At 43.9% G+C, this 23653-nt stretch overlaps 1 protein-coding gene across 6 annotated transcripts in view; it reads right to left on the bottom strand.

Annotated features, from left to right (window-relative positions):
• FNDC3A (fibronectin type III domain containing 3A) overlaps positions 1-23653 on the bottom strand; it is a 1314248-nt gene that overhangs the window by 55201 nt on the left and 1235394 nt on the right. For all 6 annotated transcript variants that reach the window (XM_085621888.1, XM_085621893.1, XM_085621890.1 and 3 more), the window contains one exon: positions 10030-10157. In XM_085621888.1, the coding sequence (XP_085478014.1) occupies positions 10030-10157 (128 nt within the window). The remainder of the gene's footprint in view (positions 1-10029; positions 10158-23653) is intronic.

The following is a 23653-nucleotide window of genomic DNA, read 5'->3' as shown; positions in this document are numbered from 1 at the left end:
AAATTCCCGGAGGAGGGGGTCAAGGTTGGCCGCAGGGTCAATCACATACAGTGTGACATCATCTGTATATAGCGATATGAGGAGACTTCTGGTACTAAAGCCAATCCCCTTGGCCGTGTGGTGCTGTCTTATGCGTGCCGCCAGCGGGAGGAGATGCATAAGTTAAGGGAAAAAGCACAACTGAAATTCCCGGCAATGCTTCAGGTTATGTGGAATAACCAAATGCATAACTAGTAAACTGTGGAAGAAGTGGGTGCTCTGATCAAAGTCATAAAAAGAGGGGAGGCACCTTGAGCCCCAATGAGATAGTTAGCACAGTGCTGGGGGGCGGGGTGTGGGGTTTCACCACTGTAAAATATACCTATAATATAATCATTCCTCCGTCTGGTAGCCCCACAGGCATATAATGCCTGACAGTCCAGGGAGGGTTCCCCAGGGAGGGAGAGGAGTGGAAGGGGCTTGGGGAAGAAAGGGCACTGGGTTGGGAGCACTGGGAAAAAATTTTAAACAAATAAGTCCTCGCTATCACCTAATTATGTTTCTGTAGCTAGTCGGCCTAGGATAATGCATTTCAAGAAAGATTTTGAATTTTTGAATGATGTGGGTAGTAAAGAATTATCATTTTCAACATGGAATGTAAATGGTCTCAGAACTAAATGTAGGCAGAGACTGGTGATGAGATATTTAGCAGATAGTCTGGCCCATGTCATTATATGACAAGAGACCTACTTAATGGCCAGTGAAAGTAGCACCTTCTTTTCTAAACTTAGATGGGTGGAAAGTTATGTAGCCTCGGATCAAGCAGAGTATTGTAAGGGGGAGGCTATTTTGATAAGGAGGGGAGCGGGGGTTGATGTACTATCTTCAAAAACCAATAGCTCAGGCAGGTGGGCCCTGGTAACTCTTAGATGTAGAGACACGGAATTTGTGTGTGTAGGATTGTACGGCCTGAACCTAGATGACCCCCAGCATATATTAAATCTGGAGTGGAATTTAGTGGGGATAACCACCCTAGGATTATTGGGGGAGATTTTATTACCCTCCTGGATCCAATCTTGGTTAAATCCACCCTAAATAATGGTGTCCAAGCCAAGGGCAAGGCAGGCCCTTAAACATTTGCTTCAGGACATTGGCTTGGTGGATGCATGGAGATATTTAAAGGGGTCAAAGAGGGGATTTACTTTCCCAATTCTCCAGGTCTAACTATATGTTTGTGGATAGAGTCTTAGCAGAAAAAATAAAAGAGGTCAACCTGCTGCCGGGTCACATCTTGGATCATGTTGCAGTCAGCTTCACACTTGCGGGTTTTGGGGCTCGATGCAATACAATGTGGACGTTAAAAAGGGCTATCCTCCTAGAGGTTGTTGCAGCTTTGAAAACAGCTAACGCTGACTTCTTTCTAGATAATATTGGATTGGCCACTCTAGACATAATTTGGGATACCTCTAAAGCATAAATCAGAGGGGTGTTGCAATGCCAGGTTCATTTTAAGAACAAGGTAGAAAAAGCAGAACTGAGTGGACTGGAGGAAACAGTGGGGATATTGGAGGCTGAGCTGCAGCAGCAAAGCGTAAGGAATAACAGAGATACGGAGAGACTATCAAACCAGCTCGAGGAGGCCAGGTTAAATTATAAGATTAAAATGGATGCGAAGTGTCGAGAGCGTTGGCAAACTGGGTGTATGCAACAATTTGAATACGGGGAGAGAGCTGGGGTATTGCTAGCCTGGAAGGCAAGGGTTAACAAGTCACGGAATTACATCAGGGAACTGATCATTAGTCCACAGGGAGATGTCTCGAATAAGGTGGAGGAAATACAGGCCTCCCTAGTAACTTTGTTTTTTAAACTATATACAGAAGAGGTTAAGCCAGACACGGGGAGGCTTAAGGATTGGCTGATTAGTGTAGTGCTCCCGGGGCTCACAACGGAGGGTAGAGACTGTTTGGAAGCTCCAATAACTAAAGGGAAAATTAGGGAGCATCTTCTACGGATAAAGAATGGTAAGGCTGCTGGCCAAGATGCAATACCTTCTGAGCTCTATGAACTATTAATGGAGGAGATAGTCTCAGAATTGGAATTACTGTTTAACTCAATATATAAGGGGTGGAACAGATTCCAAACTCTTGGAAAGAGGCCACAATTGTTTTGGTTTTAAAGCCTGCCAAGGATCACAGGAAGGCAGACTCCTATCGTCCAATCTCCTTGCTGAATGCAGATTATAAAATCTTCACAAGTATTTTGGCAGAGAGATTGGCTAAGTTAGCCCCCTAGTTGATACATGTAGATCAGAAAGAATTTGCCCCAAAGAGGCTAAGCCAAGAACTTACACAGCAGTTGATAGGCACTATCAATCTCGCCACTGCTCGTTCGATACCACTGGCCATGGTTACGATAGATGTTGCCAAGGCATTTGATCGGGTATGTTGGGCATACTTGTGGGCGGTACTGGATTTGATGGGATTTAGTGCTGGTTTTATCTAGAAACTCCAGAAACTCTATGAAAATTAGTTGACTAGAATCCTCCTAAATAGCTCCCTGACTAAGAGTTGTAGTATTCAAACGGGTATTGGCCAGGATTGTTCCGTCGCCCCTTTTGTTTGATATTCACATTGAATCATTAGCACAACTTCTCAGGAAAGATAACCAGGTTGTCCCTCTCTATTTGCTCCCCTCTAGTAGCAAGATTGCTCTATATGCCGACGACCTTGTCCGAACCATACCTAGGGTGGAGAAGTTTTAGAGCCATGTATTTGGTAAATAACACCAAGACGGAGGTAATGTTTTGGAATATAGAGGATTGGAGGGGGAAATTGTGTGTAGAGATACAATATCTAGGGATTGCAATTGTCAGTCAGATAGACGAAATCCAATTGCATAATCTGAAAAGGTGAGATAAGGAGGTAGACATGCTACTATCTAGATGGAATAACTTTCCACTGACTATATATGGGCGAGTTAATCTTATTAAGATGTCGATCCTCCCTAAACTGACGTACCTATTCAATTGTATCCCCCTTACGTTTCCATGATCAGTTATTGGCAAGATCCAGGGGAAGATAACCAGTTTTATAAGGGCCTCCCGAGGAACAAGGCTGGCATGGAAAAAGTTAAGGCAAAGGCTTGCGAAGGGCGGTTTAGCCCCTCCAGATTAAAATCTATACTGCATAGCATTTCAGTTTAAAAATCTCCGGATGCTATTGGGAAAGCCCGATGGCTCAACGTGGGGAATGCTTTTAGGGGAAATGATTACGGATTTTGGAACAGTGGCTTTTTATATAAGTTAGGGCTCCGAAAATTTTCAAAAAGCACGGCTGAAGGTCTTAAAGGCAGCACTAAACCTTTTGCACCGGGTGAGTAAGGCACTTAGCATTGGATATTACTCAGACTTTGCACCAATCTGGGACTCTCGTGGCACTCTAGAATGTAAGAAGGATGCACTGATTCTTCCACTAAGGCAGGCAGGAATTATTACCTGGGGGGATTTGATGCCGGTGAAGGGTATGTTACCCTGGGTAGTCCAGAGAGCAAAAACTGGTAATAGCTCATCTAGCTTTAAATATGTGCAGTTGTCGTCCTGGTTTATGGCCTCAACATGGGGGATTGGGTATCTGAATCCTCACTCCAGGATGTAAGATCTAAAAGCAGGGAGTTAGCCATATGGTACTGGAAACTTTTAGAAACTGAAGATAAGATACACTGTGTGGGCAGATATCTTCCAGTGGGAAGACCTACGACCAATACGGCATAACTCCTTGAAGTTACTATACTCAGTCATCATGCCTGCAAACTTGAAGCAAAATCATTTCTTCACCATTAATAGACGATATTGGATATATTGCCAAGGACATACTACTGCCCACCCCCAGGTGTAGAAGGTGTGGCCTTTAAAAATCCAACAAAGAACATGTTTTTTTCGCTTGTCCCGGGATCACTGAGTGTTCAGGGTGTATTAAGTCAATCTTAAGAGACATTACAGGGACAAATATAGCTTTAAACCCTGTTTTAGTCCTGCTGGGGGTAGATAAGACCATGCGTAGCATATTGATCTGGGAACGAAACAGCCTTGTGTTTTATTTTTGCTCTTAGTTATGCGCTGGATTGATCCATCTCCTCCCAGTGTCATGGAATGGATTAAAGAGGCAAATGGACGTGCCGTTTGGACATGGAACGCAAATCAGGAAGACCGGCTGAGGTGTGGGCTGATTTTATAAGGTAGATCGGTACCGAGGGATGAATCCCAGATAGCATATCGTGGTCCTACAATTACACCAGACACCGCTCCTGGGGATGGTCTTGGAGGTGAGGTCAGGGCAGTGGGGTCGAATGTGATGGCAACAGACCACGAGGTGGCCAGAGAGAGTAAAAGCGGTTTGAGACTTGCAGATACTATGGTGATGTGAGGACAAAAACAAAAGTAAACAAATTAGTGAATTACAACATCAGGAAATTTTAGTCCCTTGCCCATGAAAAATGAACACCACCGTTTACTCGATTTTAAAGTCTGATAAGTCTTGGAGAATTGTATTAGACCATCACAACTTGAACTTATATTTCAAAACATATGCAGTACAACATGTGCATAACACTGAGTTAATGATGCAGTTAACATGTAATAAAAATACATAACATTTTTGTTACAGCACGCGGTTTTTTAACACAAGTTTACCACCAGAATCACATTATCTAACCTTCTTTCCCCTATCAGGAATTCAATTCCGTTTTACATGACTCCTGTAGGGGTATAGAAACAGATTTGTAGTATACTCTGCAAGAATACTAAAAATACTGTAATGGGACTGTAGTGTAAATTTTTATGCCAATTACCTTTACACAAGAGATGATTTGGAAGAACATTTACAATGTTTGCTTAAGCAGTTCACAACTGAATTTCATGAAGTCCAAAATATGCTTTTGGAACGTAATATTTCTAGGATAGGATTTATATAGAAGCAGAAGGACTTGCACCTGGTTTCGTAGACACATATGGGATGTTTGATTCTTGCAGAATTACAATGATGGGATTCCTGTATTTCAGCAGAATATATTTGCTATGTTATGCTAGGACAGTGAGACCCTTGTCTAGTTGACTACACCTACATTTTCCAGGAACGATTGAAAGCAAAAACATACACAAATAATAAGAGGTTTACAGCAAGACATGCTTAAAAAGCACATTTCCAAACACAAGATAACACACTTATTTTGATGTTCAGAATAGTGCATAGTCAGTCTGCTATTCAAGGACAACCCATACCTATTGCTTATAAATGACACAAGGAATGTGGGGGGGCTGAACCTGCAACTAGTGTAGGTAAGCCTCAAAAGATAAAGAAGAGAAAGTGTAGGAAAGGTGGACAACTGTTTAGCCATAGGTCCAGTAGACCAAGAAGATTCTACACCAGTAGGGGAGAACTCCAAAGTTGGCACTGGTGAGGACCTACCTGTCCCACAAAAGACCTGACTAGCAACTATCCAGCCTGAGTTGATGGCTCCTCAACTGACAGAGAAGAGAGTGGACGTAGGGTGCTCACTACCAGAAGTAGTGACTCCCCACTCTAAAGCAGCAGACAGGCAACCTGAACCCAAAGAAGCCTGTAAATTAGCCCCTTCACCTGTCAGTTAAAAGCTAAAGGTGTGTTCTGGGCACTGCAGCTGTCAGTTGCCTTTGCTGGGTGTTAGCCTTCATGGTGGCCCTATCTTTGGCATGGTGTTGGAAAATGGGGTTCTGTTGCAGTACCCCCCCACACGCACCTTTTGCCTGGTATCTGATGCAACCTTGACTGAGTGTGTACTGGCTCCCTGCTAAACAGGACCAAGAACATGTGTTCTTTTCCCTAAAGTGTACCATTATTTCCACAATTGGCACACCTCTGGCACACATATAAATCCCTTGTAAAGGGTTCCACTGGTACCAAGGTCCTTGTGACCAGAGAGGGTCTCTAAGGGCTGCAGGGTGTATTGTGCCACCCACAGACCACTCACTAAACACAAACACCCTGCCACTGCAGACTGTGTGCTTAGGTGAAGCTAAAACTGAAGAGTCAACATGACCCACATCCCTCTGTGCCATGCCTACAAACCACTGCCTGTGGCATAGGTAAGTCACCCCTCTAGCGGCATCACAGCCCTAAGGCAGGGTGCAATATACCACGGGTGAGAGCACAGCTGCATGAACAATATGCCCCTACAGTGTCTAGGTCCATTTTTAGACATTGTAAGTGCAGCAAAGCCATACAGAGTACTTGGGCTGGGAGTTTGTCATTACGAACTCCACAGCTCCATGATGGCTTAACTGAATGCTAAGAAGTTTGGTATCAAACTTCTCAGCATAATAAACCCACACTGATGCCAATGCTGGATTTATTACAAAAAGCACTCAGAGGGCATCTTAGAGATGCTCCCTGAAAAACGACCAACTCCCTCATGTCCAGATGACTGGTCTGCACCAGCCTGCCACACACAGACTTATTTCTGACCCACTAAGGTGGGAGCCCTTGTGCTCTCGTGGGTCAGGGACAAAGCCTGCTAGGGGTGTAGGTGCTTCTCACCTACCCCAAGCAGAAAAAGCATTCAGGGTGGTGAGCCTCAAAGGCTTCCTGCCCTTTGTTATGCTGATCAGGCCCACTCCAGCTAGTGGTCATGCCCGCCCCCTTGACCAAGACCCACTTTTGATAGCAAGATCGGTGGGAAAAGTAGTAGTCAGGAGAGGTATGTCCCCTCTCAGCCAGTACCACCACTAAGGTGTCCTAAGCTGAAGTGACCCCCTCCTTAGAAAATCCTCCATGTTGTATAGGAAGAATTTTAACCAATAAGATTATGAAATGCCCCTCCCCAAAGGGAGGGGAAATACTAAAGGTGTAGTCAACCTAAAGATAAGTAGCCCATTGGCTACCGCCTGCCTGTACCAGTAATGCCCCTAAATTCAGTATTTAGGGGCACCCCTGAACCTTGATCCTCAGATCTGCGATGGCCTAAGAAGAAAGAAGACGTCCTGGAAGCCGACCCTGCAGAGAAGCCTGAAGACAACGACTGCCTTGGCCCCGGCAACTGGCCTATCTCCAGTTTTGAAGAACCTGGAACCAAAAGACGACCTGTCTTGCAGCCAGCGAACTCTGAGAAACCCTCGGAGGACAGCTGCTTTCGAAAAAGACTCCAATCTCACATTGACAGCTGACCTTTCCAGAAGAAATCCACTCCAAGGACTCCTGTGCCATCTGCTACCACAAGCCCTGCCCACTCTGCACCCGACACCCACGGCCCGAGTATAAGTAGCTCACTTGTCTAGTGAAGTCTCCCCAGCTATCTTTACCTCAAATCCAGTGTTGGCTGGTTTCCACAAGGGTGCCTGTAGTGTGATTCCAAAAAATCCCACAATCGCGACCGGCCCGGTACGAAGAAATCCGACATCTAAAGGCACCCATGCACTCGCAGCCCCTGTGATGCCCAACATCCCAACTTACCTGTGCTGTCACTGGTTTTCTGCTTGTATCCTACGGGTTGACGCCTGCAGCCTGTTTCCAAAAAGAAGAATCTCCGTAGAGTTGCATTGGACGCCGGATGCTGTATTTGAGCGCCCTCCACCCGGTCTCCCCTGTGCCGCTGGTGGTGCTGCGTTGGTGCTGTCTGGTAGCTCCCCCAGGCTTGCCCTCAGGGACTGTGCCCGGAAACCACAGGTACTCACCTGCAAACCGCACTACTTGTGGTTGCCCCCAGTCTCCATTGACTAACATTTGGCCCAGAGACCTCTGCACCCAACCGCTCCAGTGCCGCTGGTGGTGCAGCACCCACCTTGAACTGACCATTGCCTTGTGTTTGTCTAAACTCCAGAAACTGGATGTGTAAGTCGAGTACTTACCTGTAATTGCTACACCTGTTTTCCTTCCATAGGATTGCATTGCATTTCAGCCTATTGCACTAAATTTCTATCTCTTACAATTGCCAAGTTTGCTACTGTTTGATTGACATTGCCAAAGTATTTTCAATACCACTGGTAAGTATTTTACTGTTTTTACAAACACAATTTACTGTACCTGAAAAGTGTTGTTATTCTGAAACTGGTATTTACCCGCATCTGAGTTTCTATTGATTCTAGAAATAAAAGTAACTAAGTAATATTTTTTATACAGAACATTTATTCTTTGAGTGTGTGTTACCATTTCATGCCTGGGTGTGTACAACAAAAGCTCAACACAGCCCTCTGATAAGCCTAACTAGTCGACCACACTACCACAAATACAGCTTTTAGTGTTATCTATTTAAGCCTCTGCGGATCCACTGGACTCTGCACATTATAACTTACTTTGGTACATATACAGAGCCAGATCCCTACAGTAATTTGCTGCCTTTAGAATGTAGAACTACAGTCTGTCTAAGGTCATTTGGTAGGTTTACTGAGTGGAGGATGAAGTGGGACCTACTACTGTACTATGTGCCCAGCCTCGTGGGATTCTTCGTGGGTTCTTGTTTAACAGCTTCCCCCTTTGAAGGGTTTTGCTTTTCTGGAGTTAAACGTGATAAGCACTGTGCTGCACATGCTGCTCATTTGTAAAGTGTGCAGTGGGGTGGGAAGTGCATTGTTTTTGACTGTATGAGGTGACAATGCTCTGAAGAAGTAGGTGTGATGGGTTTAAATGGAGGTCAAGGTTAAAACTCTAATCCTGGATTGACGTGTTGTTCTCAAAGCACTACATGAGCCAAGAAAGGCATAGCTTTTTTAAAAATGTATTTTCTATAATGTCTTAATTAATTTTCAAAGAAGAGAAACAAGACAAAAATAAAATGCTACACTGCTTGCAGACACATCTCCAGAAAGACAACAGTAATGCTAATATACAGAGTTATAGTCAAGTAAAACACAAATACATATAGTATAAATGGATATATCATGGGACAGCCATGACAATAATTCGGAGTATAAAGGAATAAAAAAAAGTGAAAACAAGTCAAACGCAATCCTAAGAAAAGCATAGCTTGAACTTGAATTGTATCTATAGTGACTGCTTATTACTTATGTCCTTTTGTGGGATTTCCTGCCCACACATACTACCCGAGGTAGTAAAACTCTGTTGTAGGCTGAGGGGCTAGCTGGAGCATGTAAGGCCACCTTTATGTCCTGTGCCTAGGTTGGTGTGCTGGATTAACATATGGGAACTTTCTGGAGTTGGGATGGGCTTATCTGATAACAGAGGTTTAAGTTACCAAAGACAAGTCTATTATATCAACTATTCATTTGAAAAGGGTTACTGATACATTAACTTGGCTGGAAGTCGCTACCTTCTCAAGTTCTGATCTCAAGATGAAATTCCACGTGGAGGATTTATACGATTCATTTCGAACACCCCATATATTGGCTGTGGTTTCCCAAAGGACTAGTTGCACCACTGGCATATCATCTGTGCAACCTCAAAGATCATTAAACCTTTTTAAGTGACAGAAACCTTTTGAAGAGAAACAACTTTCAAACAAGTCAATTAGGAAAACTTCTCTTTTGAAAGCAATAGGACCAGAGGCTACAGTAATCAAGGAAGAAACTGCATTAATAAAAGTGAATAGCAAAATAAAAATGCACAACACACCTAAAACATCACGTTTTGTTATGCAATCATTGTTTAACATAGTTATATTATACCACTTTTCCTCTAGCCTAACAATAAAAATCCACAGACATGAATTAGGGATGTCATTTGACAACACTGTTATAGCACAATACATTATCGTGTCACCTCACATTAGTAACGTCCATTTAACTTTAGCTACAACTTCTGCTTCTGAAGATGGTTACTGCTTACATTTTGGTACCCAATTACGAACACAGTTGGCTGAGACTACTGAAATATTGTACAACAACCGGTAATGCATGGAGACTTGTTTATCTAAAGTCATTTCAATGTCATTAACAAAGAAATGCAGAGGTCCGCTACAACATAAAATAAAAATATCACGTTGATGACATTTTATGTAAGCTTATGTTTCACTTACGAGAACTGAACATGTATTTCACAGAACAATAAAAACAGAGCATGTATATACCTGTTTGAATTCAGAATCCTTTCCAACCATAATCTGAAGAATGTAAACAATTGGATCTCCTTTCATTGGTTGCAAAACCTCCCATGTGACTTCACAGGTATGCTCATTTAGTCGGTCTATTCTTAAAACTGGGGGAAATAAAAAAGGAAAAACATGAATAGGAACTGATGTAAACAAAATATTGTTCACGGTTATTTCTGAGGTTCTTAGCATTATTACATAATGCTACTTTAAATGCAGCGATTTTTTTTAATTCTAAACCTATGGTATTTTACCCGGGATTTGAGTAGGTTTGCCAGTGGTCAACAGAGGGAGAAAGGTGGAAAGATACTTTTTTTGATTGTAACTTAAGCTTGAGACTCCCCACTTCGAAGGATAATTATCGGATTTATTTGGCTGACTAAAGTATCTATCAAACTCATCATTCAAATGTCTATCCATTATCAGATTTCAATATAACAAAAAAAAGTAATCAGGACGTGTGGAAGGGTCTCCTGTGTGTACTGCACTATTAATTGAAGCACTTGTCGCTCATATACATGATCAGAAAGCCACCGGAACACACAAAAAAATATATATATGGTGAACTCACACACACCAACCTAGGTGGCGTGCTTCATCATAGTGCTGTCTCATCTGAAATTGTTTTAGCGGTGATTCCTTAATACATGATGCATTTTCTGAAGGAGTGCGCCCGTCTAGCCCTACCGAGAACTTCTTTGAATACAATGGCGCCCTCAACCACCAGATTCAGGGGACTTTTATGGGCAGCACTTTCCCCACTTAAAGTGGCCTGTATCTACGTCAACCAGTTTGAGATTGATTTAGTAAACTATGAGATCAACCCATATAAACATTACATATGGTTTGGCGCTGTAATATAGATGATGTACTCATCATTTGTTGAGGAGAGACCATCTTTAATTTGTTGCCTGGTTAAATTGGAGCGATCGGTTTCTTAGATACTCTCATACTTAGGAGCCGATTCCGATCCGGGTCGGAAAGCACTCCGACCGAGTCGTATCCGGGGTGTTTTCCGGCCGAGCCAGACCCCTACAGTCCAACCGAGCGAGTACGATGCGCACGTATGCTGTCGGACGATGCGCACGTATGCTGTCGGCTCGCACAGGCTGTCCGACGCGTGCATCGTAAAGGCTCGGTTGAAAATTGCATCCATTGCACGCCACGGTTAGCTTCCGACCGAGACGTACGGAGCGGTTTGGACCCGGAAACGACTCGTCGGTGAATTTCATGTATCTCGCATTGTACTTGCTCGCTCGTACAGCTGTACGAGTCGGCCAGAAAACACGCGTATGGCTCGTAGTTTTTCCGGCCGGATCGCAATCGGCCCCTATGAGTCAGACTAATCTCCTATTTCTTGACATCAACATAAAATCATCAACAAGGGGTTAAGACCAAAGGTGGCCAAAAACCAACTGAAGGGGACAGACTTTGTTATGACAGCTACCATAGACCTGCCCTAAGATAAAATTTCATTTTCAGATTGTTTCTGCAATTTAGACGCAACAGCTCCAATATAAAGAAATATGACAAACATGCTTTTGAGCTACCTCAGACATTTGCCACACATCAATATCCAACAGGTTAATCAAAAAAGATAAAAAGAGGGGACAAAATAACAAAAGAGAGGCACTACTGGAAACCCATCCAAAAACCTACTCTGATAAAATAACCCATGTGACCACATTCTTCTCGATTTTAAACCCCCCAAAAAAATCATCACAACACATTGGTGAATGTTAAGCAGTAATGGTAATCAGTGGGATCTGCCTCTCTCAAAAGAGGATATAACAATAGGGATATGTTGGTACATAACAAACAGAAGTAACACATTAGCCCAGTGGAGACGCGTACCCTATGAGGCCTGCTCTGGTTGCTGGACACTACCCTTGCAGGAGATGCTCAGCCTGCCCATTCACTAGTGGCACCAAGAACGTCGATATTGACACTAAAATTAGAACACATGATAACTGTACTAATTGCAACAGTGAGAATGTAATCTATATGATTATCTGTTCCTGTAATACAAGATACAGATGTATGACCTCAAGGAAGGTCCACATATGTTATAGGGGAACACAAGAGCAATATAAGAAGCAAACCTAAAATGTCTAGCTTTTATTTGGATAAACAATACATTTAGGCAACATCAAGTGGGCAGTATTGAAAAACTCACACAAGTTCACAGACTAACAGCCAACGTAAACTACTCAACAAGGAACAAAGATGGACGTATCGTCTAAAAAAAAAACATAGGGGTTTCAATGATGACTTTCCATGGATGCAAATCAGCATCCCTTGATATGTGATCACAGTACTTTTACTCATCCCAGACCTAGGGCTCTGGTTATTGTCACCAATAACAAGAAGCCCTATATCTAGTTATCACCGTCCACTTCCTATGACAGTTTTTATAGCACAAAGCCCTGTGCTATATTTCTTGTGATACCAATATGTCAAGACAGTGTTTCCTCCATACTTATACCACCTGAGATTTTTCAGCTTACTACACATATGGTGTCATACAGGTTAAAGGGTTCTAACAGGATTCACTAGGGATGATGGAACTTCATTCACACAGAAATTTACACTACATTTTGTTGCATTGATTATATTACCTTTGTAAGCACTTTCGTTAGCTGAGAAATATTTACTTGCTTCTATCCTATTTAGCGTTACGCTTGTAGCGGTGTTTACTAGTGGGATACATACAGAATACTTCATACATTTCTCATGCTTCCATTTGGTCATGAAACGAGCAACAACTTCTATGCTATGACACGCCACGTGCTCTACATCCAAACAAAGGTTCCAGACCGCACCATTTCACAATGCACCTCAATATAAATGCAAGAAAATCTGTTCAACATTCGGACGTGATGCACTGTATGATAGGCTAACCGCAGGGTGATCCCTTTGATGACATAAGTATGCATATCTCAACTCAATATGACCCCGGCAATGCTATTATTCTTTAACAAGTACCACCAATTCCTCTACCCCATACTGCGGTGTTCAACGATAAGAGTCCCCTCGGCTGTTCCATTCAAGGGGCTTTAATTCCTGCTCTTTGAGGGTAAGACTAATGATAAGACTGTTTTATGCGTGGTTCATGCACCACAGAAGTTTCCTATGCTGGTTTGCTGTGTATTTTGCAGTGAACATTTGCACAATACTTTTGCTGTGGCTTAATGTACATGCATGAAGTGACATGACTTGCAGGATTTTGTTTCCTCTGTTTAAATGTCTTATATATATGTGCTTGTTTATATCCTAAAGGACTATCTTCACTAAGAACGTGATGTAGATATGCAAGTATATTCAACACGCACTGCATAAATGATATTTAGTGTGAATGCTGTATACTGTTTTGTGATCTTTGAGTCTCTACAGGGATCCAGATCTTGAAGAAAGCCATGGAACCCGGATGGGGCTCCTTTACCGATAAAATATATTGATCCAGATGATGCAGGAGTAATAATTCTCCTTGACATTGCCACTCTTTTAGAATCATCCCTCCAGCCTCCCAAGAATAAAACTTCTCTGTAGCAGTGCTACAGTGACTTTTAGACTATTTTCACAATGGATCCTGTACCACAGACAAAAGTACCCGCAAGATGGAATCAGTGAGCCCATTCGTCACTATAAACATTTCTGACAAATTACGCATGCCACCTAGGTTGGTGGATGAGGGTTCGTCTTACATGTTTTATTTTAATCCCAGGCACTTTCTGACCATGTAAAAAAGTGACAAGGTCTTCCATCAATAGTGTAAAACACGAAAGACCATTCCTCACATCCAGATTGCCTTTTTGTCATGTTAAATATATGATTGGGAGTAAGCAACCAGTGATGACACACTCTCCTCTCGTTACCTTTTGGAGGAATTAGTGACTTTATTATCTAATTTCTTCAATAAAACTAACTACTAAGCATCCAGTTCTTACCACCACTGCACTGGCTTAATAGTCTCTTAGCCAGGGCAGCGAGCAAGTACTGAAAATAGTGTTTTCTGGGAATTTAGCAACCACATTTCAAGCACTGTGCATTGGACACTTGAGCCACCAACATGTCTAGATTTAGTTTCTGCTATCTTTTTGGAGACATCTTGCAAATGATATGAACCTACAAAAAAAAGGTGGAATGCTCTGGGCAAACAAACACCTAATATTCATTTAAATAATCTCAAACTACATGATTCCTTTTAAAGCTACAGTTCCTAAAGTATTATTTAAATACTAGGTAAAACGGGCTCTGTGAGGGCATAGTCTATAAAAAGATTAGACACATCTGAATTCTAACAATAATCTGAGATCGAGATCCTGCTTCTCAAAGAAAATTATATTTTCATTAAGGAAATATTCTGAAAATTCATGAAGCATGGAGAATATTGTGAAGGATCAAAGAAAAAATGGCTTTCCAATGGAACCTTGAAACAGTGGGAAATATCCTCTTCCTCTGTCCTTACGTTTTTGTGCTATATGAAGAAGCTGCTTCCAAGAAACCAGCCCTCAAGAGATTTATTAAACCTAACTCTGTCAATACAATGAGTTTAAAGGCCCAACCAGAATTACAACCTACGCAATAAAATCTGCCCCTTCGGTCATGGCAAATTTCACCAGTAGATGACTTCTCAAATGACATCACTGATGACATCATCCAAGCTTTTTTTGTACACATTGCTCTATTAAGTATAAAGCAGTAGAGCTATGAAAGTAGGTGCAAAATAGCTCAGAATAATATGAAGCATCATTAATGCTATCTTACATACAACCCCCATAGGTAAAGCAAGATTATGTAATGTGCAACATTGACCCTATACCATACACTTGGGTAGCCGAATTCATGATGGCTATGAACGACAGATGAAAGGGTAACCTATCTTGCATACGGTGTCCAATCTGTATACAACTGTTCAGGGAAAACCAAATTTCTCCAGATACTGAACCTGTTACATAACTAATGCCCTACTACGGACAGTCTTTACCTGTATCAAACCCCTATGAATCATTAAAAGTACATTGAGAAAAGAAATGGATAGAAGTAGAAAAGTGGGTACTATTAACACTGTTTACTCTATGGAGCGAATTTACTCTGTACCACACTGTTTTCAGACAGTGAAACTTCTATGAGAAGTACACCATAGAGTATTAAAAAGTATCTACTAAGAACAGTGTTGACTCTATGCAAAACGTGTCCAAAGAGTGACTGCTCATCTTAAATAACCACGGTCTGAAGGAGCTAAAGATCATACTACTACTGTGGTGAAAGCGTTACAGACAACCCATATCCTCAAGCACATGTAAATAGGTTAGTACCCGTTGCACACAGTCTTCAATGTTAAGTAGAAATTGAATTGTCATGCTGAGAAGATTCTGACTAAAAACTCAAGGCAGCTTACAATACTTAGTATGTAGTACGTACAATCTTTGCACCTGCTATAAACATTTTCTGCAATGCCAAAAAACCTGTGTGGAACATGATGAACAGAAGTCATCAGTTGTCACCTGCACACAGAGTTACTTTTCTATACAAAGATTTATAATGTGTTTAATACCTCTACATACCTATGATGTATAACAGCACATGTGTTTTGTAAACACTTACACCCATAAGCTGCCCCCTACTGGTCCCTGTTTCATTGCTGCATTCTGTGGACCCCTCCCGTCCCTGGTTAGCCAGTTGCAAACTCATGGCTCACCGATCTTTTGGGGGTCTGGGCCTCTCTTTGGTTGAGCACTACACTCTGGCCCTGCACTTGGCACAGCTCGCTTGCATGCTTCCCGGGAGCCTGGCTCTGCTGCAGTGGGTGCTGGTGGTGCGTACCCTACTGAGTTGCCCGCAGGGCCTGCACCCAATTTACAAGAGTGGCACACCTATGCCGAGCCCCACCAACCCGATAGTTGCCACTACTCACAGCAGACCCTTTAAAGAACATGGAACACATCAAAATTCCAAAGAACATAAAAACTACCTTCCTTCTTGTTTGCTGCTGCTCCATGCAGATAAGTACTGCTTGTGTGCTCTGTTGACACGGAGTACTGAATGTTAAACCAGTGAGGTTGATTATATCAATTCAAGATGCGTATATATTCCATTTTGAATATTAGTATAATTTATACTATAGCAACATAATTTCAGAGGGCTCAGGTTGAGTGAAAAATGTTTCTGAACATGTCCATTGCGCTTTTATTTGAATTGAGAATGTTGGAGGCGCGAGCAGGGCTCTGGGGCAGAGTGGAAGAGCGATGCGGCTGCAAGCCTGAGTGGAAAACATTGTAAAAGGACTAGATTTGGATGACGCACAAGTGCATTTGTTCACTGCGTCATACATCTGCGGCCATTTTGTGGCTTTGGGAAGCTTGCAATGCTATTCAATTGTAATGCAGGATTGACAGAACATATTCACTTGCAAGCACCCGATTTCAATCAGCTTTGCATTCGTGAGGGGGTTGAGCGGCAGATTGGTACTGCTTGTGGATTGAGGAGAAATTTGGCATATTTTACCTGCTTATTAATTGGGTAAGTAAATACTAAATTAAAATGAGTGATGAAAGGGCTCAAATTGAGCCGGAGATTATGACTGAGTACTGGTTAAAGAGTGTAATTGAAAAAAAAATTCTCAGAAGTTGGTAGCAGAATGAAGAGGAAACTGGATGTTCTGTTACTGTCAAGAGGTCTTGGTTCTGAAGAAGAACGGTTTTGGTCAGCTTGAGACAACCTATCATGATGAGAAAAGGGATAAGGCTTCAAGGAAAAGGAAAAATATTAAGACCAGCTTTAGTCAGACAAAAAGATGAAAGTCTGCAGAGGCAGGTCAAGTATTCTGTAATAGAAGGTTTGGAAGTGACGAGGACACACAAGGAGGGCAGTTTAAAGGCCCAGGGAAAGAAATAAAAAGCTCAAAGTAAGGGTGCAAGCATACAGTGGTTTGCTGTGATCAATCCTCTGGCAGTGCAGAGGTTGAATAGAGCTGTTCATTGGATTCTGATGAACAGGATTATAAGCATTATAAAGGTAAGAACGTTTATGGGAAAGAGAAAGACAAGGATTCTCAGGTTTTGACTGATCCTTTAGGGGATCGTATGTTTAATCCTATGTTGATTAAGCACCCACTATCCCCGGAATGGACACCTATGGCTCATGTTACAGAGTATGTGGAAATTTGGTAGAGGAAACAATTCCTAAACCTGTAAGAATAATGTTACGATTGGAGTGTTCCAAGACTTCATTTGAAAATAACGTGATGGTATCGGCAGAGTTGGATGCTAAAACATTGTCTTTTATTGGGAAAGGGGGATGACATCTTTATAAATGTCTGGATAAGGGTTTGCAAATGCATCAGGGCAGATTACTGGATGTGATTGGCCCTTTAACAAAGGTTTGTGATATAGCTGAGGAGGCCTATGTAAATTATAAAAAAAATAGTTGTGGAGAAACTGCCAGTGGGTGCAGTGTACATTTTGACATTTTCAGGAAATAATAACCCTCTTTCATTGGAGTGCAGAAAGAATAATTTTTCTCAAAAGTGATCAAAAATTGGTGGATCTGGCGAACAATAAGGCAGGGTCTGCTGAAAATCGTCTCCTTTTTGGGGATGACTTAATTAAGGACATTTCCACGTTTGTGGGGTCTTATTGCTTCATTCAGAAGTCACAATGTGACATTAAGAACATTTTTAATAAACTTGCTTTTGGTTGGCTAGACGAACAAGGGTCAGTTTTCCAGCAGTGTACAAGGAGTTCTTCCTCCCATAAGTTCAGATTCTTTTACAAGCATCAGGATTCAGCCCAAATGTCTGCATTCTTCCCTCAGAGACTAAGGGGTCCATTAGGATGGAGGGCGGATTCCCTCTGCCGGGCGGGCAGTTGCAACCGCCGGACCGGCGGCGAGACATCCGCCCGCCATCGAAGCCCTGAACACCGCCGGTCCGATTAGCATTGCGGTCGTGACCGCAGCGGTGTGATTTTCCGCCCGCCACTTTTCCGCCGGTTGCAGTCCGCCCGCTTGCCTGGCGTGCGGAGCTGGACCGCTACAATTGTGGCAGATCAGGGGCAAACACCGCCAGCACGATTATGATGCCAGCGGTCGCCAGCTTTCCGCCGCGGTGGAACCGCCATGGAAAGGCATGCGGAGAATGTCTCCGGAGGTCCATTGTGGACCCCCAATGTGTTTGGGGTGTGTGTGGGTGCACTGGGTACCCCCCTACATGTCCCTGTACCAGGTGGCAGGCACTGTGCAGTGCCTGCCACACAGTGCAGGGACATGCAGGACATGCTTGTTTGGGCATCGCGGCGGTCCTGCTGGCAGCACCTCCCGCAACAACGTTAACTGCTGCTATCCGACCGCCGCGGTCGGATTTCCACTGCGAAGCATAATAATCGGACAGGCGGTTTTCCCGCGGTCCAGGCGGGCGGTATTTTCCCGCTACCATGGCGGTAGGAGTGATTTTCCGACCGCCATGCTAATAGACCCCATAGACTCAGAGCCAGGGGAACCGTGGATGCCTTCAAACTCAAGGTACAAGTAAGAATAGACCCTATTGCTATCCTGTTAAAAGTGGGCAGCTCAGTTTTATCACAATTGGGTCCAAATTACAAGAAATCCATGGGTTTTGAAATGGTGCAGGGCTACTGTATTGACTTCATGGTAGAACCCGTTCAGACTTGGGTTCCAAAGAGTATTGTATTCAGTGGTGCAGAGACAGAATATCGAATCAAAAATATCGATTTGCACAAATATCGAGTCAAAAATATCGTGGGTCAGAAATATCGACAGAAAAATTCTTGTGGTCAAGAATATCTTATTTAGGTAAGTAATATCGATATTTAAAATAAGAGTAAAATATAGTTTGCAAAAATATAGTTGTTATAAATATCGATTTTTTAATTAATGTTATGTGTTTAAGTATATATTTTACATGTATGGGATGTATTTTTTTTGTATAAGATTTGTTTGTATCTGGAGTGGGAATAGTAATTTGTACCCCTCCGCTATCCTACACTTTCCCTACTGTTGCACTCTTTGGAGTGGGAATAGTAATTTTTAGCCCTCCACTTTCTTTCTTGTTGCACTCTTTGAAGTGGGAGTAGTCATTTTTACCCCTCTGCTATCCAACACTTTCCTTACTGTTGCTATCACTGTAGTGGGAATAGTCATTTTTACTCCTCCGCTATCCAACACTTTCCCTATTGTTGCACTCACTGGAGTTGGAATAGTAAATTTAATTATTCCACTTTCCAAAACTTGCCCTACTGTTGCACTTACTGTATTGGGAAATGTAAGTTTTTTTTTAATAGCTTAATGTTTTAATTTATTATAGAATGCTTTTTTATTATTGATATATATCCCGCCCATCTGTGACGTCAGCGCGCCGCGAGGCGCGCTGACGTCACTGAATTTCCCACCGGAGCCGAGGACAGCAGCAGGTAAGGCCGCCCTCGACTCCAATGGGGAAATCTGTCCGGAAAAGGCCTCCCCAGCTATCAGGGAGGCCTCGTTTGAAAGGGGAGAGTCTACCCTTTCAAAAGAGTCCTTCCTGAAAGGGTTTCCTGGCCGTGGACCGCGGCAGCGCTGCGATCTACAGCCAGGAAACCAGAGTAGACACCAGGGATGTCTTTGGGGGAGTCGACCTCGTGTTAATGGGTCGCTCAACCCCCCCCCCCCCCCCCGGGCATATTTATTAAATGCCTAGCTTTACCTGGATGGCGCGATCGCCCCCCAAAATAAAATAAAAAAGGTTGAAACATTTTTTTTTTTTTAAATGGCGGTGATATTGGCAGGGGGTCGGTCCTTCTGCTCAGTGGCCGACCCCCTGTGGGGGCCACAATCGGCTCCCAAGGAAGCCAGAGGCAGGCACATAACAAAGTGCATATAATGTAAATAGGTCAGTGGGTTACTGCTTCTGTGCCCTTTTGTTTTTCGTGGTTTTCCAGTCAAAATCATAATATAGAACATTGGGCTATAAACTGCATGTAAACTTCAAGGTATATGTTAGAGCTTTATGATTTTTTGTCCAGTCTTTCATCATCCTAATCTTGTGAAAAGGGTTCATTTGGGTAGAAAATAATTCTTATTATGAAAGAGAACCCCTAACAATGATGGTACGTTTTAAATTCTGGATTTGTGCTTTCCCAGAATAAGGACTCAAACTATATTGCCTACCAGTAGATGACATGTTACTCCTACACTACACCTTGTAGTCCTGTCTGATGTAGCATTTCCTATAAACTGATGTACGACTGTCTCTGTGCAATGTGTGTGGTGTAAAGTGCTCTGACACCGCACACTGGTGTGAGTGTTGCTATAAAACTAAATGAATCTGAGAGACAGTAGTTATTGAGACTTGAGGGGCACTGTTAAATGGTGCTAGTGAAGGAATCCGTGGCAGAGGTGGTCATTGGTGGGGCACCAGCAGACATTGTCACACAGGGGGCCACCAGCGCTAATGCCGGCCCTGGAGTGAATGATATATATATATATATGCATGAAATATCCCGTTCTTTACAATATGACAGGAATAAAGACTTGCACTCCAGGGTCAATGTATCCAAGTAAGTTTACTGGCAACGCGTTTCGATCAAGCGATCTTCACAAAGCCATAGTTCCACCACTAGTGATCACCATTTTAAAGTGCATTTACTAAACATAAAAGAAGGACCATATATATATATATATATATATATATATATATATATATATATATATATATATATATATATATATATATATATATATATATATATACGCCGATACATGTACTCTTTGACTGTTGGCAATTAATAAAAACAACTTTTGTTCCCTGCTTTCTCGACTGGATGGCTTCCATTGTACTATAATACAGCATTATTTTCATTTGGAATAGTTAAGCGGTGACGTCGCTAGAAAGCCCTGGAGATAGATAGATAGATAGATATATATATATCTCCTACTGGCGGTCGCCAGTAGGTAGTTATAGTTAGGACCCATCTTCGCAAAATTTTCAAAACTAGTGGGGCGCTCCGGTCAGCTCCTGTCTTGAAAGTTTCGGGGAGATTCGGCAAGCGGCGGCCGAGGAAAAAAGAAAACTTGTTTTCTACATGTTATTTCCCATAGGAAACTTTAGACACGACTACAGCTGGAACTGCTGAACGGAATTACACCAAATTTGGCAAAAAGGTAGTGCTTGGTTCATAAAGAGGACTTTTTTTTTAAATGGTGTAAATCTGTTCAGTAGTTTGAGATATTAAAGGAAAAAAATCTTTACATATCTGGGCGGGACCTAAATACCCAAGCACGAGCTTGGCTCTAATTGGCTGACAACACTTCAATTCAGGAAGTGTTGGCAGCCATCTTGGTGCAATGCTTTTAGGTCTCGCCTAGCAATGCAGCGCATGCACTGCCCGCTTGGCGAGATATATTGTTGTTGATCTACCCAAACACCACTGCACAAACCTTAACCCTAAAACACTACCCCCAGCACGACCCCCTACACTACACAAACACCACTGCACTACCCAACACCCTAGAAGACAACCCCCAGCACAACCCCCTACACTGCCCGAACACCGCTGCACTGCCCTAAACCCTGAACCACCACCCACAGCACCACCCCTACACTGCCCGAACACCGCTGCATTGCCCTAAACCCTGAATCACCAACCCCAGCAACACCCCTACACTGCCCTAACACCGCTGCACTGCCCTAAACCCTGAACCACCACCCCCAGCACCACCCCTACACTGCCCGAACACCGCTGCACTGCCCTAAACCTTGAAACATCACCCCCAGCACGACCCTCTACACTGCCCGAACACCACTGCACTGCCCTAAACCCTGAAACACCACCCCAGCACGACCCCCTACACTGCCCGAACACCGCTGCACTGCCCTAAACCCTGAACCACCACCGCCAGCACGACCCCTTACACTGCTCGAACACCACTGCACTGCCCTAAACAATGAACCACCACCCCCAGCACGACCCCCTACATTGCCCGAACACCACTGCACTGCCCTAAACCCTGAACCACCACCCCAGCACGACCCCCTACACTGCCTGAACTCCACTGCACTGCCCTAAACCCCGAAACACCACCCCCAGCACGACCCCCTACACTGCCCGAACACCATTGCACTGCCCTAAACCCTGAAACACCACCCCCAGCACGACCCCCTACACTGCCCGAACACCATTGCACTGCCCTAAACCCCGAAACACCACCCCCAGCATGACCCCCTACACTGCCTGAACACCACTGCACTGCCTTAAACCCTGGACCACCACCCCCAGCACGACCCCCTACACTGCCCGAACACCACTGCACTGCCCTAAACCCTGAACCACCACCCCAGCACGACCCCCTACACTACCCGAACACCACTGCACTGCCTTAAACCCTGAACCATCACCCCCAGCACGACCCCCTACACTGCCCGAACACCACTGCACTGCCCTAAACCCTAAAACACTACCCCAGCACGACCCCCTACACTACACAAGCGCCACTGCACTACCCTAAACCCTAAAACACTACCCCCAGCATGACCCCCTACACTACACGAACACCACTGCACTGTCCTAAACCCTAAAACACTACCCCAACACGACCCCCTACCCTACCCAAAGACCACTGCACTACCCTAAACCCAAAAACACTACCCTCACATGACCCCCTACACTACCCAAAGACCACTGCACTGCCCTAAACCCTGAAACACCACCCCCAGCACGACCCCCTACACTGCCCGAACACCACTGCACTACCCTAAACCCTAAAACACTACCCCAGCACAACCCCCTACACTACCCAAACACCACTGCACTACCCTAAACCCTAAAACACCACCGCCAGCACGACCCCTACACTACCCAAACACCACTGCACTACCCTAAACCCTAAAACACTACCCCCAGCACGACCCCCTACCCAAAGACCACTGCACTACCCTAAACCCTAAAACACTACCCCCAGCACGACCCCCTACCCAAAGACCACTGCACTATCCTAAACCCTAAATCTACGCCCAGCACGACCGCCTACACTATCTGAACACCACTGCACTGCCCTAAACCCTAAAACACTACCCCCCGCACGAAACCCCACACTATCCAAACACCACTGCACTGCCCTAAACCCTGAACCACCACCCCCAACACGACCACCTACACTGCCTGAACACCACTGCACTGCACTAAACCCTGAACCACCAACCCCAGCACGACCCCCTACACTGCCCAAACACCACTGCACTGCCCTAAAGCCTGAACCATCACCCCCAGCACGACCCCCTTCACTGCCCAAACACGACTGCACTGCCCTAAACCCCAAAACAGCACCCCCAGCACGACCTCCTACACTGCCCGAACACCACTGCACTACCCTAAACCCTAAAACACTACCCCAGCACGACCCCCTACACTATCCAAAGACTACTGCACTACCCTAAACCACTACACCCAGTACGACCCCCTGCACTACACAAACACCATTGCACTACCCTAAACCCTAAAACACTACCCCCAGCACGACCTCTACACTACACAAACACCACTGCACTGTCCTAAACCCTAAAACACTACCCCAGCACGACCCCCTACACTACCCGAACACCACTGAACTG

The sequence above is a fragment of the Triturus cristatus genome, chromosome 8, assembly GCF_964204655.1.
Source record: "Triturus cristatus chromosome 8, aTriCri1.1, whole genome shotgun sequence".
NCBI classification, from domain to species: Eukaryota; Metazoa; Chordata; class Amphibia; order Caudata; family Salamandridae; genus Triturus; species Triturus cristatus.
Note: the sequence above shows the minus strand (reverse complement) of the source record. Positions and strands in the feature narration are given on the sequence as shown.